Here is a 17466-nt window from a genome sequence, read left to right on the forward strand (position 1 = left end):
CCAGTGCCCTATGGTGCAATGTGCATTTTTCATCTTCACATCTGCCACTCTTTTTTCTTTCCTCATCTGGTCTGTCCTTCTAAAGCTCTCTGAGAGTGTCCCCTGCCCTCTCTTTCTTTAACTTTAATTCTCCTCCTTTCCCCCCTCTCTCCCTTTCTCTGCAGTCTCATGTCCTCGCGGCGATACTACTTTGAGGTTTTGCACAAGCAAGATGACAGAGGTTCAGACCATGTGGAGGTGGGGGTGAGTACAGAGCCAGAGTTTGGAAAATTCTGGTAATTTACTGTACGTTGAAGTGTCACCATCACTTCAGTGAAAGTGTCATTAAAACATACTTTTAGTCATAGTGTGTAGAAATTGTATGTAAAACCTTTTTCCTGATATTGTTTTAGTCAGGACATTTTGCTACCTTTTAGTATCCTTTCCATTAGACTGGCAGAGCTTTTTTTAATCATTGTACATTTATTTTTAAGTAAACAGACTGAAGTATGGGATGCGTCATGAATGAACTCTATGTTTAAGTGGTCTGCTACACTTATGCTTCCATAGCCTTATACTATTTTCTCTACCTCTCTTTCAGTTATTGCATTATATAAAGCTGAATAAGTGGAAAGATGAGAAATGTGGCAAATTAGTCAGGGAAATATTTTCCATGGCCTGCTTCACTTAAATCCACAAAACAGGTCAGAATAATCACAGCAGTACAAAACATGTCAAATTTAGTAAAAATATAATGGCTATATCCACAGCAAACAAACATCTACTGGCCCACTACTTTTGTAACTCATTTCTCATTAAAACATTTATAGATACTGCTTCTCTATCCATTACAATATCCTTGAGTTGTATAACAGCATTAAGCTCTTTGATATACTGATTATGTCCGGAGTGCACCCAAAGGATGCAGAGTTTAACCAGCACATTTCAGTAATTTTATTATCTAGGAGAAGATAGAAAATAGAAGACAAACAAAGAGAGGCAGTGAGACAGAGAATGAGAGAGAGCTGATAATGGAATAGAAAACGAATAGATTAAAAATAGATTAGATCATTTTGTGTTCTTTCTCCTTTAGAGCAAAATTCAATAGTAAAACCTAAGCATGAATAGAATCTCCTAAATGGAAACATAGTTTGTGAAATACAATTTATACAATTATTATAATAATAATAATTAAAAATAAATTAATACATTGTTAATACATTTCCATCTAAGCCCCTTAAATACTGTTGCACCCTCTGTCTCTCTCTCTCCCTGCATATAAATATATATTTATATGAAATCAAACATGTTATTTAACATCATTTAACTTGTTTATTTTTCCTCTTCATTATTCCACTCCATTTTCATTGTAGATATGCTTATTCTAAGCTAAATTTAGCTTTATATTAAATATAAATAACAAAAGAGCAGGAAAATAGATCTAACCATGGGGAACTTCAGGGTGCCGTGTTCGGTTCTCTCCTCTTTTGGATTCAGACAACATCTCTGGGGCCGACTGTTTCATTGAGGCACATGGATTTTCCAGTAAAATCAGACCTTTCTTACCTAAGCATGCTGCACCACTCCTCATCTAGGCTTTAGTCATCCCTAGACTAGACTACTGCAGCGCTCTTTAATCCAGCCTTGCTGTATGTGCAATCAAACAACTGCAAATGATCCAGAAAGTGGCAGCGGTGGTCTTCAGCGAACCTGGCAGAGCATATTAATCTTACCAACTCCATCAGAACAGCTGAGTCCTGAGTCTACCATCAAAAAAAGGTCTGACACAGCTCTTAATGCACTTACTTAACTGTACTATTCTCTTTCTGTTGTTTCAAAGGGTCACAGGTTCTCCTCTTTATTTCTCTACTGGCTCGTAAGTTTCAGGTCAATTCTGGAGCTTTGTATAACAGCACTTTTCATTCTGTATCCCAATGATGCGGTGCATTTTTTGTAGTATTCCTCATTTGTAAATCACTTTGGATAAAAGCATCTGCTGAATTAATAAATCTTACATTGCATAATCTATCATAGCAATTATGACTAAAGAACAAAAGTGTAGTCCTAAATGTTTCAGGTTAATAAAGCTTTCTCATCTCTGCTTCTTATGATGCTTTTCAGAATAGTGGCCTCATTTGTAAACTTAAATCATGGCCTCTAGATCGCTTCATTTCTTTGTGATGGAATCTTTTGATGAATTATTAATCTGAATGTAAATCTTCAACTGAAGTCAGTCAAAGAAAAGAACAAACTAGATAACTGAATAACAGTACAGAATAGTGAATTAAATTCAGTTAGTTTGACCCTTTTATTTCACACATTTGACTGGACAATCAGCACAGGGTACTGATAGTGAAGCTGTTAATTGGAAATAAAGGATTTAGCGTAATTTTCTATAGATGTTTCACTTCTACTCAGAGAGTATGTCAGCTGAATTGTTACACGTCTTTCCTTGCCCGTCTTACACACTGAACATTTTTAAAAGAGTATTAAAGCTGTTATCTACATGCTACTCTAATGTGAAAGCGATCCTTCCTGCACAACTTTCTTTGTACCATTTATAAAGATTTTTTTGTTTTTTTTTTTATATCCGCACTGCACAAAACTTTCAGTGCCTGGAGGCTGAGAAGGCCCAAGATGACGCAGCTGTGCTTCACTCCTTATTTAATGTTCACTGCAGAGTGCCGGAGAAGAGGCGGTTCAAAGACATGAGAGGAGCCCAATGAATAAATGCATTGAACTTGGAGGTATTCTCAGCTAGAGAGTCAACAGGGACCATACACCAAAAAGCAAAAACAGCTAATTATCTGTGGCAAACACAGGAATTCATTTATTAACCAAACTGCAGCGGGCTAGTCTGTGGATTTCACTGGAGATGCTTTAGAAGTTCAATGTTATCAGGCTCACAGCTTCTCCAGGATTCTCCCCTATTCCCAATTGCACCGATAACACATATTAAATCAGAAAAGGTAGACTAACCTCTGTGATGTGCACATGTGCTTAAACTTTTCATGGTTGCACCCTACGTCAGTTATTCTGAGCCTGATTAGCATTTAAACAGAATCCCCAGGATTTGTAGGGACAAAGAGATCTAATAAAGTCTGTCTGATGTAGTCTGACCAGAAACTATCCAATATGACATTTGCAGTATGAGCTATTATGTACAGTGCTGCCAGTCAAAAGTGAATGGGCTCAGTTTTATTCATCATCAAGACAAAAGAGAAATAAATCTGTAGATGATGCAATATGTGCAATATCATGCAAGCTGCACATTGTTTTCTAGGAATTGCATTGTGTTTGCTATTGACAGCGTATAGTTATTTGTGCAAAAACAGATAAAGCTTTGTAGTAGTCTTTGCTACTTAAAAGGATCATGTACCTTGGGTAGCGTAGCAGGTTGTTTTATCTCCTATTTTCTCATCACTACAAAGAATCTAATGATTATTTTTAGTCATACATGCAATGACAAAGAACAGTGTTTGCAGCACAGCTAGTCCTTGATCTGTGTATAATACTGCTTAGGTGTGTGTGACCGTGCATGATTGTTTGCATGGTCATATTTGTGTGTGCATGTGTGTGTATTATGTCACCGGGGGCAAACAGGCATCTGTGGCTCCTCAGATCTGACATTGTGCTGTAACTGCACTCCATCGATTCCCAAAAGGCAGATCTGACCTTGATAAGCACAAGCTGTGCAGAACAACAGGGTGAATACTAAACACTGAAGAAAACTGTGTAGCAAATTAGCTCAAAGTGAGATGAACATAATTTATCATAACGGGTTGTTATCAATTATATACTCATCTTCAGGAATTAACTGTAGCATTAATAGTACAATAAAAGGATTTGTTCGTCCGCAGTACGGACAGTTTCAATCATCTATTGACTCTAAGGAAAATGATTTCTCTGGTCACAAAAAATTATTTCCTTATTAATACATCGCTCATTTGCATGTAACAAAACCGGAACGTTAAAGTGACCTTGTTTCTGTGAGCTGCAGACACAGACAACCAAGTGTGAATACATATGGATGTTTATTAAACTGCACTACAGGGGGAACATGTAACATTGAACTAAACACAAACATACACACATTAAACATAGATGCCAACGCACGGAAGGCATGGGGAGAGAGAGAGAGAGAGAGTGAGTGAGAGCGCGCAAGAGAGAGAGAGAGAGAGAGAGAGCGCTCGCGCGCAAGAGAGAGAGCATAATGGCAGGATTTGCACATCAGCTAAACACAACCTGCCTAGAAGCGCATCTAAATAGTTAACAAGCAGTTACTTGCACTGGTTTGTTGATGCTGAGTAAAGTGTCCTGCTGCATGTATAATGCGTAGATTCTTGATGAATTCCTTTGGAAGTGAAAGCTTCGTCATTCCAGCCACGGGTTGATTGGTCCGAAGTTAAATCGCCAAAGTTACTGAACTCAGAACTGCCAGAAGCTCGGACTCCACGGTGATGAGTGTCTCCAGGGCACCGAAGGTAAAGAGAAGAACTCACCTGTTGGGTGTGGGGAAGTTTTATCTGACCCTGTTACACCCATTCTTGGTCAGTCTGACCAATAACAAGGCACATAGTTTCAGCGGGAAAGTGTTTCTTTGTCTCACTTGACACCTCATTTGCATGTTTTATGACTGTTCTGCTCGATCAGTGTAATTCTTCCCACAGTACCGTAAGAATAGTATGATGTATTTCACGAGGTCACAGTGTACATCATTGTTTGAGAAATAAAGAGCAGATCATTTTGATATCAAGAAAGAGACATCTAGCAGATATTAAACCAGAGATACATTCCATACACCTGAATATGAGTATTTAGAGCTTACCAATACAAATAACGAGTGGTCACTAGGCTAATATAATATGGAAATATACAAACAACACGTGCCTATACCAGATACCTTTGTAACTGATTAATTATGGTCTAAATAAAGGAAATGTCTCTGTGCGTGTGTGTTGTGTGTTGTACTCGTGGAGGTAGTCCACTGGTCAGCCAGGCCGCTGGTGTCTGGTATCAAGGGTCATTTAGTTCTCTGGAATGTGTTTGAAGTCCCATGGAGAGAACATATTTGTCTGTCTAACGTCTTTTAGACAGTGGGGGCAACCAATGGCAATTTAGCACCCATATAAAGGTTGAATGTGGGGCCAGGGCTGTGAATTATATGCAAATGTCCAAAGGCTAAAAGGGGTCTCTTAAGACATAAAGTCCCAATGACCATCAAGGATCATAAGCAGATGCTACAACTGATTCATAAGCAGATGCTACAACTGTATCAGATGTTTATGTTTTGTGTGTCTAAATCTAACCCTCATCAATGTGTTGAAAGTAACGGTATGTGTGTTAGATGTTTGATTCTGGCACGTAACAGGATTGAGTCTTTGTCAAGATTCCTTGATGGTCAAATAAATCAGTGAATTCATAATTGAGTCAAATAATCTTTTAAATGCTCATCTTTTGAGTGTGTGCTCGTGACTAATTAGTATGCAACGACAGTGAGTTTGATAGACACTACTGCTCTGTTATGTACCATTTTCTGGGTCTGAAACTGTCAAACTATAAGCAATGTCGACATCAAACTGCTCCAAATTCGAATTAATTTCTCTCTTATTTTCTTTTTCTTTGTTCTCTTTTTTCTTGTGTCTCTTCCCCTTCCATTACTCTCTCAATCGTTGTTCAGCTGTACAGACTGAACTGCTGAAAGCCTTTGTGTACTGTGGCATTGGTGTGTGAATGAGAGAGTGGAAGTGTGTGTGTCTGAAGATCAATTCGATAAGAGTTATTGTTATGCAACTGCTAAATGACCTCTTGTGTGAGAGTGGCCGAGAAGTGATGTTGTAATTGTAGAGCCTCTTTATAAGAATTGCTACGTGTCTATATTTCTAGAGCCAATGCCATCCCAATGTATTGTGAGGGCAAAAGTAAAAAAAGACAGGGGAGGATGGAGGGTGATTCACTAAGAATGAATTGTGGCTGCTGATAGTGTCATTTATGTGCATACGCTTTTACATTGTTTAAGCTCTTGATTTACTAAAGGAATTATGCAAATACACAGATAAGGCTGCAAATATGGCAAAAAATCTGTGCTGAACTCAAATTGTACAGCACTATTTCAGACCTTGCTTTCTGAATGCAGTAAACTACCACAATCGCACGCTTTATTGCTTTTTACGATACAAACCTGTAGTAAACTTTAGAAGCAAGCATTAAAATCAGCCCGTTATTTCTTAACAATGTTGTTTATCTTATTCGCGGCCAACGATAAAACAAACCAAATAATTAGTTATCAAATTCATGAGCGTAGGTAAACGCGATCTTTGGCAAGTAATTAAGATTTGCAAATCACATAGCAACATACAAGAGATTTCTTAATAGAATCAAAGTTTATTTCACTACTCTAACACAATACTAAGCTAAATGACACAAACAGAAGATGTAACAACACACACACATTCGTTGCAATGAATTGTTTTGATCTGAAGAGAGTTTTAGGTTCTAATGCTCGTTTTCAACCTGAGGGAAATCACACACACATGGAACTCTTCTGTCTTTACTCTTAAAAGATAAATACAACCAGTTCCAGCAGATTTAGGAGATATTGTCTTACTTTCCTGGCTTTCAGTTGAGTTCAATTCTTTCCCGGTCCAGGAAAGATCGGATTGGCGGCTTGGTAGGTCGTTGTCACGAGAATACTCTTCAGTGGTTGGTTGGCTTCGTTCTGACTTGATGACGCTCCCAGGAAGTTGGTTTCAGTTTCTGAGGCTTTAGATGTTAAAGTTCTTTGGAAGTTTGAGTCTTGATCTAAGTTCACTGCTCGATCATGATGTTAAAATGACTGAGAGCACCGCGCGAGCTGAGCTTAAGCTTGAGCTTAAACTTTTCTTTTCAACAACCCAACTCTGAGACACAGTTGGGTATCTGTTTTTAACGGGCCGATTTGGGATCCACCCACGGACGACTGACCCAATCGGATTCTTCCTGTGGGGCAGAGCCCCGCCCTGCACAGCTTCTTTCCGTGCATACATTATCTGCTGCCTTATTTCATAAAATAACACACACATCCTAGCAGATTCCTATAAGTGTCCTAATTTGTACATTATGATGGGAAAATACCATTTTCATCCATACTAGATTATTGCTGATGAAATGAGCTTTCATCTGAAATCAAACACCACGTAATTTTGCATAACCAAAGTACATATATCAATTGTATCCATTACGCGGTTAAGCCCTAGATGAAACAATCCTTACTTCTAAATAATCACATCGAGCATGTGAACTGAACACTAGTGATCAGATAAAGTTATACATCCAAAGATTACAACAATGCCATAAGTTACAATAACACAGCAAGCTTATACATGTCATGAAAACCTTCATATATGTTAACAATATATTGTATATATTGTTTTCGAGTATATTGCTTCAATAGCAGAAACTAGTATAATTTGTCCCTTTTAAAATACTTGAGCAAATCATTGCGTCTCTTTTTCTGTCAGAGAGCAAAAAAGGCGCATTCCTCTTTTGGAGAGAAACGCGAGGTCACGAGTGTCACTTTCATGGAGATCTGGGAATTGTCTTAGTTCAGACGTCGGCTGTAAAACCATCTTCCCCTGCAGATAACATCATTGAATTACTGCGTTAATGGAAAGAAAAATCAGGGAGGGTTTGTTTCAGAGTTTTCCCAGATGACAAGGTCTTTGCCCTGTTCGACTTTATTTATGATAAATCCGGTCGAGCACTGAAGGTTCTCTTCTTTAAAGACATCCAGATGTTCTTCTCAAATATATTCTGGGTTTTAGAGGTCTCCTGAGACCAGAAGATTTAGGACAGGAGATCAGCAGGAGGGAAGCTTTGATTCCCGCTCGATAATGTTTTGTCTGAAATTATGTGTGTGTGTGTGTGTGTGTGTGTGTGTGTGTGTTCTGGTTTCGACCAGGACCTACAAACCGTTCCAAAGCAGCTCTACAGGAAATTAAGTTTCCACAATATATTTATATATTGCAGAACCTTAATATATTTTACTTATGGCAAATTTTGGTAATTCTGTATGTTGTCTGAGCATTGACATCCTCTAAGGTCCTCTGAGGGGTTGGCATTATCTTTTCTCAGGTGTTCGGTCATCTCAGATCTTTTAAGGGTTTAATCCAGACTGAAGCTTCTGTAATTCCTAGTTACATCCTGTGGCAGAAACAGAGAAACAAGTAGAGACATAATTAGCATAGCTGCTGTTCCATCGAAGCAAAAATGGTTTGTTCAACCCAAGCTAAAGTATAATAATAATATACATTTGATCAGATATAACTGCAGTACAAGATTATAAAATGCATTATGTGAATGCTTGGCTAAAGAGATCTTTAATCGCCCAGTCTTTAATCTAGATTTAAACAGAGAGAGTGTGTCTGAACCCCGAACGTTATCAGGAAGGCTATTCCAGAGTTTGGGAGACAAATGTGAAAAAGCTCTACCTCCTTTAGTGGACTTTGCTATCGTAGGTACTACCAAAAGTCCAGAGTTTTGCGACCTTAGGGAGCGGGTTGGATTGTACCGTGGTAGAAGACGAGTTAGGTACGCAGGAGCTAAACTATTTAGGGCCATTTTGTAAATGATATGGAACTTAATAGGTAGCCAGTGCAGAGACTGTAAAATTGGGGTAATATGATCATATTTTCTTGACCTGGTAAGAACTCTAGCCTCTGCATTTTGGACTATCTGTAGCTTGTTTATTGAAGATGCAGGACAACCACCTAGCAGTGCATTACAATAGTCCAGTCTAGAGATAATGAATGCATGAACTAGCTTTTCTGCATCAGAAACAGGTAGCATGTTTCGAAGCTTGGCAATGTTTCTAAGATAGAAGTTGGAATGCTGTTTTTGTAACTTGGGAAATATGATTTTCAAAGGACAAGTTGCTGTCTAATATAACACCCAGATTTTTTACTTTAGAGGACGTAACAGTTGCAAATTGTAATCCAAGAGATTCTGTTTACTGTTTTTTGGTCCAATAAGTAATATCTCTGTATTATCTGAATTTAATAGGAGGAAATTATTGGTCATCCAATCTTTTACATTTTTTACACAATCTATTAGCTTAGATAGTTGAGAAGTTTCATCTGGTCTTGATGAGATATATAGTTGAGTATCATCAGCATAACAATGAAAACTAATCCCGTATTTTCTAATAATATTACCAAGGGGCAACATGTAGATTGAAAATAGCAGAGGACCTAGGACAGATCCTTGTGGTACTCCATACTTTACTGCTGATAATTGAGATGACTCCCCATTTAAATGAACAAAGTGGTAGCGATCGGACAGGTAGGCTCTAAACCATCTTAAAGCCTGCCCTTGAATACCAGTATAGTTTTGTAATCGATCTATGAGTGCCATGGTCTATAGTGTCGAACGCAGCACTAAGATCAAGTAATACCAGCAATGAGATGCAGCCTTGGTCTGAAGCAAGAAGCAAGTCATTTGTAATTTTAACAAGTGCAGTTTCTGTGCTATGGTGAGGCCTGAAACCTGACTGAAATTCTTCATAGAGATAATTTTTTTGCAAGTAGGAACACAATTGAGCAGACATAACTTATCCAATATTTTAGACATAAACGGAAGATTTGAAATGGCTTTGTAATTTGCCAGTTCATTAGAATCTAGTTGTGGTTTCTTAATAAGAGGCTTAATAACCGCCAGCTTGAATGGTTTTGGGACGTGACCTAAAGATAACGATGAGTTAATAATATTGAGAAGCGGTTCTTCTGCTACAGGTAACAACTCCTTCAGTAGTTTAGTGGGTACAGGATCTAATAAACACGTTGTTGGTTTAGATACACTGATAAGTTTATTTAGCTCTTCCTGTCCTATAGTTGTAAAACACTGCAATGTTTCTTTGGGTGCGATGAATGAAGCTGAAATACTAGACGCAGTAGAATCTACATTTGATATTGTATTTCTGATGTTATCTATTTTATCAGTAAAGAAATTCATAAAGTCATTACTATTAAACTGTGAGGGAATATTTAGATCGGGTGGCGTCTGTTTATTTGTTAATCTAGCCACTGTGCTAAATAAGAACCTTGGATTGTTTTGGTTATTATCTATGAGTTTGCGGATATGCTCTGCTCTAGTGGCTTTTAGAGCCTGTCTATAGCTGGACATACTGTTTTTCCACACAATTCTAAAAACTTCTAATTTAGTTTTTCTCCATTTGCGCTCAAGATTACGAGTTTCTTTCTTGAGAGAATGGGTATAACTGTTGTACCATGGCGCAGTACGTTTTTCTCTAACCGTTTTCAATTTGAGGGGGGCAACAGCTTCTAATGGATTAGATAAGGTAGTGCCCATGTTGCTAGTCATTTCGTCTAGTTCATGTGTATTTATGGGTACACAAAGCAGTTGAGATAAATCAGGCAGGTATTTTGTGAATCTGTCTTTGGTGGCTGGAACAATAGTTCTGCCCGGACGATAACGCGGAGCCATATAACTAATATCAGTAATACGCAGCATGCACGATACAAGGAAATGATCAGTAACATCATCACTTTGAGGTACGATATCTATATCTGTAAGATCAATTACCAAGCAATGCTTAATTTTGTTCAGTCTGTGGTGTAAAAAGGTCGCATTAGCAATTAAAGAAAGCACTTAAGCAAAACATGGTCAGGTCAAAGTGTCTGAATAATTTTTGGTCCCAAATTTTTATCAATTTTACTGGTAGTCCACTGTATGAAGAATTTTGGAGTATAAAATGTCACATTTTAATTTATTATGCTATCCTCACTTACATAAATGAACTGTAGTGTCCTGCACCAATTAGTATAAAAATATAAAACATTATATCTGGTGTTATATCTGAATAATTTTTGGTTTGACTGTATGTATATGCAGATCACAAAACAATTTTTGTCAAAGAATTTTAAATTGAGATTTATACATCATCTGACAATCTGACAATATTTGGCTGAGATACAACTATTTGAAAATCTGGAATCTGAGGGTGCAAAAAAATAAAATAAAAATGGAGAAAATCACCTTTAAAGTTGTCCAAATGAAGTCCTTAGCAATGCATTTTACTAATCAGAAATGAAGTTTTACGGTAGAAAATTTACAAAATATCCTCATGGATGTATATTTGCCCAATGTAATGTATTGTCAGTTATTGCTACAAATGTGGTCCAGGATCACATACATGTATGTATATATAATATTCATTGATATTTTTATTAAGCTGAGCTGAAGGTGATTAGTGAAAAATTTAATTCAGGTAAATATTTGCATTAACAATAGGTGTTTATTTTATTTATTTCATTAATGTTATTTGGTTAATTTGAACTGCATGTGGTTACAGAATAATTCATTTTATGATATATTTGTTGGTGGTTAACAATCAATATTTCAATATTTGAAAAAAACCCCCAAAAAAACGGTTCCCTTCCAGGAACTTCGAGCTGCGTCGAAACGCATATGGGAACGCCTTCAGCGTGACCAGGCTCTGAATATGATGTGTAATCAGTCAAACAAGGGCGAGGCGTCACGGGCGGGGTGACGTCACAACCAGGAAGCATATAAGCACGTGCGGCGGAGCCGGCTTCAGCTTTTTGTCATTCAGCGAAGCGCTCTGTGTGTGTCAGTCTTATTTACTGTTGTTTGTCCTAGTTTTAAGTGGAAAGCATTCAGTATCATGCCAAAGCCAAGGGCAAGCTCAGGGGTGAAGCTTTCAGACCACGTTTTGAGTCGTGTGTGCATCCTTGCCCTCGCTATATCACGAGCGAGGACACACACGATTTTTGCGTGGTCTGCCTGCAAAATCGGTCTCCGCACCCGGAGGGCTCTCTTCGAGAAGGGAGCCTTCGCGAGCTCCCCACGCGGTGCCGGTCCCGCTGCTGCCGAGGCAGAGCGGCGGCTGCACTCGTGGGGCTCGCAGGCTGATCTGGCTGGCGAGTGTGAGACGGGCACGTCCTTATCTCCTCCCGTATCCGCCAGATCTGGCGCCCCGTCTCTCGGTGTGGAAGCTGTCTCTTCCCCCGAGACGAGGGCTCAATGCTTCGTCTCTCTTCCTCTGAGGAGGTTGATGTGACGAGCGTTCACGAGGTTTCGCCGCCTCTGTCACCCCAATATGATATAACTATGAGCTTTGTAAGCTGCAGTGTTTGCACAAGCATAAAATGAATAAAGCCGGTCCCGTTTCTGCCTTTAAATCAGAGAGAAAAAAAAAAGGCAGAGCGGCGGCTGCACTCGCGGGGCTTGCAGAGAGAAAAAAAAGAGAAAAAGGCTGATCTGGCTGGCGAGAGTCAGACGGGCATGTCCCTATCTCCTCCCGCGCCTGATCTGGCACCCCGTCTCTCGGTTCGGAAGCGGTCTCTTCCCCCGAGACGAGGGCTTGACGCCGCGTCCTCCGAGGAGGTTGATGTGACGAGCGTTGACGAGGTTTCGCCGCCTCTCTCGCCCCAGAGAGCTACTTCAACACAGGAGCCTTCCGTTTTCCCCGATCTCCTCACCGAGGTGTCGAGATTGCGGGTGAAATCTTTTCGTCCCGGCCATTCGTTCCCGCGGGAACTGAAAGAGCGCGGGTATGCGGCAATGCCGCGGGTTGAACAGACGCAAAACATCTTTGGTGGGCAGAGGGTATGCGCGCTCTCTAAACTCAGGTGGCTGCTGGGCGGGCGCAGCCTCCTCTGCATACCAGCTCCTCGCGCAAAAGGTCCTGACGGGCGAGCCCCAGGACCGCGGAGGGCGACCCCTACTGGGGTGGAGTGGCTTGCACCGCGGCACTCGGTGACCACTTCACCTCGGTGCCCTCCAGGGACTTGTCTGCTGACCCTGCCGCTGTTCCAGGGCACAGCCGGTCCCAGCAAGTATATTTCTCAGGTTTGTCCGCCCGGCAGCGCGGAGCCGAGAAACTCGCCTCAGCCGCCAGATTACGCGTCTCATTCCGGAGCGCCGCATCGAGACAGTGGTCTGGCCGCTTCTCTGAACCCAGAGGTCAGTCTCGAGAGACTGATTCCCTTAGAAGATCATTGGGCAGCGAGCTGCCGAATGTGTCTCTTCACTTCTTGGTGCGGGGACCGCCAGCTCGACCCAGTCAACTGCCCCGTTGGTGCAGTACTGGAGTTCCTGCAGGCCCGTTTCTCCGCAGGGGTAACCCATTACACTGTTAAGGTCTACGTGGCAGCTATTTCGTCATACCACGCCCTTACCGGTGGCCAGTCAGTGGGTAGACACCCCCTGGTTACACGTTTCCTCCGCGGTGCGCTGAGGCTGAGGCCTCCGGTACGATCTTGTCCCTACGTGGGATCTGGCTGTGGTTCTGGAGGCTCTGTGCAATGCACCTTTCGAGCCCATTCAGGAGATAACTGAGAGACTCCTCACTATCAAGACCGTTTTCTTATTGGCTATCACCTCTCTGAGGAGGGTGAGTGACCTTCAGGCCCTGACTACGGCCTCTATTCACTTTGCGCCCGGTTCGGCGAAAGTATTCCTCTACCCCCGCGTGGGGTATGTTCCGAAGGTCCCATCGGTCGTTCCACAGCCGGTCGTACTGCAGGCCTTCTGTCCTCCTCCCTTCGGGGAGCCAGACCAGGAGAAGCACAACCGTATGTGTCCAGTGCGAGCACTAGACGCATACATCCACAGGTCCTCCCTGTGGAGAAAGCGGACCAGCTGCCCGTGTGCTATGGTCCGCCTAAGAGGGGTCTTCCTGCTACGAAGCCCTCCTCTTAGTAGGTGGATTGTGGGTGCCATGGCTTTGGCATACGAGGCCTCTGAGCTCCCCCCGCCGGTGGGAGTCAGAGCGCACTCAACCCGAGGTGTGGCGGCCTCCAAGGCCTTCTGGGCAGGTGTTCCATGCAGGACATCTGCAACGCAGCTGGGTGGTCCACGCCCCTGACTTTCGTTAGGTTCTATGACCTCGACATCCGAGCCACTCCCGGCTCCTCTGTCCTTTCGTCCTGACACCAGGCAGGGACTTGTCAGTCTGGCGGCGTTGGTATCTCGTTCCCATATGCGTTTCGACGCAGCTCGAAGTTCCTGGAAGGGAACGTCTCAGGTTACGTATGTAACCATGGTTCCCTGAAGGGAACGAGACGCTGCGTCGCGTTGCCACACTTCCGGCATCCCAGCCAGCGCTTGCTTCATGACTTGAAGCTGAAGCCGGCTCCGCCGCACGTGCTTATATGCTTCCTGGTCGTGACGTCACCCCGCCCGTGACGCCTCGCCCTTGTTTGACTGATTACACATCATATTCAGAGCCTGGTCACGCTGAAGGCGTTCCCATATGCGTTTCGACGCAGCGTCTCGTTCCCTTCAGGGAACCATGGTTACATACCTAACCTGAGACGGTTTATATACACAGGAATAAACAAGCAACTAAACAAGACACAGCTGAACTGAATTGATAACTATGGAAACAAAAAAACAACATATTTAGAAACCTAGCAAGCAAAGAAACAAGAAATAAATAAAGGGAACTAGAAAACATGAGCAATATAATGAACAGAACAGGAAGAGTACTCTTGAACATAAACCTGACAGTTCTTTAGTGAATCATTAATTTTATAATTAATTTTATTCACTAATTTTATTTTAATTTTACATTCTCTTATCTTGCAGTGGAGACCTTTCCTTCCTGGGCTGAAGTATGAAGTCATTGACTCTGCCTATATCTCGTTGTACACAGGTAACAGCTCCTTCCTTTTTTTTTTTCTTTTTTTTTCACGCTAAAAATACATGTGCGCATTTCAGGGAAGATAAAACAGAAAATGGAAGTGAACTCTCAAGAGTACCATTTACAAACTCTGCCTGTTCCAATCATATCTGAATATTGCAGTTAACATTCACAGCCTCTGAACATTACAGCTTCTGCTGTTTGCGTGAAAAGTGTCATTGTACTTATATTTGAATGTAGGCAGTGGCAACTAGGTAATCACTAGAAAACACTTGCCCCTGAGCCTCCTGACAGTCAGCATATACTTTGTGTTCCTTCGCATATCGTCTTATCAAGCATTACACTTGTTCATATGTTCCCCTTCAAATTACTGCCATTCATCAATGGAGCTGACTTTAATTTACACATGCTTTTAAGAGGAAGTAGAGACACAAAGTGAGAGAGGGACAGTGAAAAAAGAGAGAAAGACAATCCCCATGCCCCTCCTTTGCTTCGTTTACATAATTATTTGAGACGAAAGCAATTTTTCGATTAAATCCTCACTATACTTAACAAGCTGAGGGAGAGGGGGATGTGCATTAGCTTCCATCGCCATCCCATGCAGCTCACCGGAGAATACGAAGCCAACTCCAGAGTGTCCTAATCATTAATCACGCAGACCACTCCCTCAAGGAAGACTGCACTGCATGTAAGGCGCACACACACACACTCTCCCTCTCGACATGTCATCAGGGAGATGCAGATGGAGAGAGATCTCCTGGGTGGTTTGGCTTTGGCTGTCTTTCTGCTCTGTTAACAACAAATACAGTGTATGGCGAGCTGTCAGTTATCTCTGTCACTGGCACCTGTCTCCCTTCCATTTGTTTTGTTTATGTGTTTATTTGTATTTTGTAGTCATTGTATTGTGTAATCATAATTTCTTTTGTGTAATAATAATTTCTATTATTTCATATTTTTATTTTTGTTTTTTATTATGATTATTTTGTTAATTATGGTTATATTATTGATCATTGTTGTATTTAAAGGGTCTGTATTTGCACTTCTTTTTTTTTCTTTTTCTTTTTTTTTTACTATTTTAGTGTTCATTATTGGCAAAAATATTTTACATGTATATCCAAGCGTATTTGCATTCTGTACAGCTATACATATAAAACAGTGCAACATTTTAAAAGAAAAATATATATATTTAAAAGATTTTAATTGACAAAGAAACATAAAAAGTGTGATGTTAATTTATAAAAAGCTAAGGAAAAATTAATTAAGCAAATAATGATACAGTAAAATGAAATATTGTTTCTGACTGCTAAAGTTGAAACTGTACATTCTCAGAAAAATAAATTGCAAAAATTATGCCCTTAAGGTGCAGTAAGGTGAAATTTTGCTGCTGAATTCCATACGTTTCAACAGGAATCTGTGCTATTGAGAGTTCCTCTTCAGGAACTCGAACTGTGTCGAAGCGCTATGGGAACGTCTTCAGCGTGACCGCGCTCTGAATCACGTGTGTAATCTGTCCAATGGATGGGCGAGATGTCACGGGCGGGTGACGTAATCGGACAGGAAGCATAAGCTTTTATGCTTCCTGTCCGATTACGTCACCCGCCCGTGACATCTTGCCCATCCGTGCGGAGGAACCAGCGTCAGCTTTTTGTCATTCAGCAACCGCTACTCTATGTGTGTTTCTGTCGATCTGCGTTGTGAGTCTTTAGTAGACCGTCATTCTCGCTGGATAGTCTTCGGCTTAAAATGTCCTGCTGCCTATGGCCCAGGACTTCTGAGGGCCGGTCCCTCTGGGGAAGAGCGGCATACACCGCATTATTATCGTCTGTATTTCCTCAACAGACAACGAAACCATTTTTTGGTTGTTTAAAAAAGGTGCGCTCATTCAAAACAGTTACGTTCAATCCTTCGCTGGCTGTGCTGATTTAAATCTAGCGGGTCTGTTTCTTGTGCCGCAAGTTGAATGACGCAGGCAGTGACGATTTTCTCCGGCCAATCAGTGATCAGCAGAGTTTACACGTCATGTTTTGGTAACGGTACGGCTCGCTTGGAACCTCGGCCGAGGTGGTACTAAAAAAGTACCAGGTACCAGGTACTGTAACCAGTGGAAAACCCCCCAAAAATGAGCCGTACTGAACCGTACCGTGCTGTACCATGCAGTTGAAAAGCACCATAAGTGTTGTAGTATAACCAGCAAGAGAGCAGTGATGTGTACAGTGTTACAGAAGAGGGACTCAGTTCAGGCCGCTCCGTACCTACATTTCACTGCTGGTTATACCCTGTATAATTGTGTATGTGACAAATAAGAATCTTGAATCTTGAGTGTGATGTGCAGGTGCGGGTGATTAGAACTCAGGTGAGGGAGTGCGCTGTGACTGGCTGGTGACAGAGCCTGGCCAATCTGTGACATTACCCCCTTCTCCACCTGACGTCGTGGTGGTCTACCTCTTCCTCTGGGCGCAGGACGATCGGGATGACTGGCATGGAACTCCTCGAGCAAGGCTAGATCTAGTACATCGTCTCTGGGGACCCAAGATCTCTCCTCTGGGCCGTAGCCCTCCCAGTCCACGAGGTACTCTAGATGACCACCACGGTGCCGGGAGTCCAAGATCTCCTTGACATGATAGATGGCGCCCTCCTCCAGGATCAGTGGGAGAGGGGGCTCCTCCGTCGGGCCAGGCTCTGTGGAGGGAGAGACAGGAGAGTGTTAAGGTTTGAGCAGGGATACGTGAAACGTGGGATGAATTTTGTACTGGGGTGGAAGCTGGAGTTGGTAAGTAACCGGGTTGATTTGCTTGATGATGGTGAAGGGGCCAACAAATCTGGGA

General features: G+C 41.7%; 1 protein-coding gene across 1 annotated transcript in view; it reads left to right on the forward strand.

Annotated features, from left to right (window-relative positions):
- LOC306866843 (N-acetyl-beta-glucosaminyl-glycoprotein 4-beta-N-acetylgalactosaminyltransferase 1-like) overlaps nt 1–17466 on the forward strand; it is a gene marked incomplete at both ends in the record, with an annotated part of 122444 nt that overhangs the window by 83315 nt on the left and 21663 nt on the right. Inside the window, 2 exons of the mRNA XM_079412230.1 lie at nt 165–243; nt 14587–14653. Of these exons, the coding sequence (XP_079268356.1) occupies nt 165–243; nt 14587–14653 (146 nt within the window). The remainder of the gene's footprint in view (nt 1–164; nt 244–14586; nt 14654–17466) is intronic.

Source organism: Barbus barbus (genome assembly GCF_936440315.1).
Source record: "Barbus barbus genome assembly, chromosome: 1".
Taxonomy (NCBI): domain Eukaryota; kingdom Metazoa; phylum Chordata; class Actinopteri; order Cypriniformes; family Cyprinidae; genus Barbus; species Barbus barbus.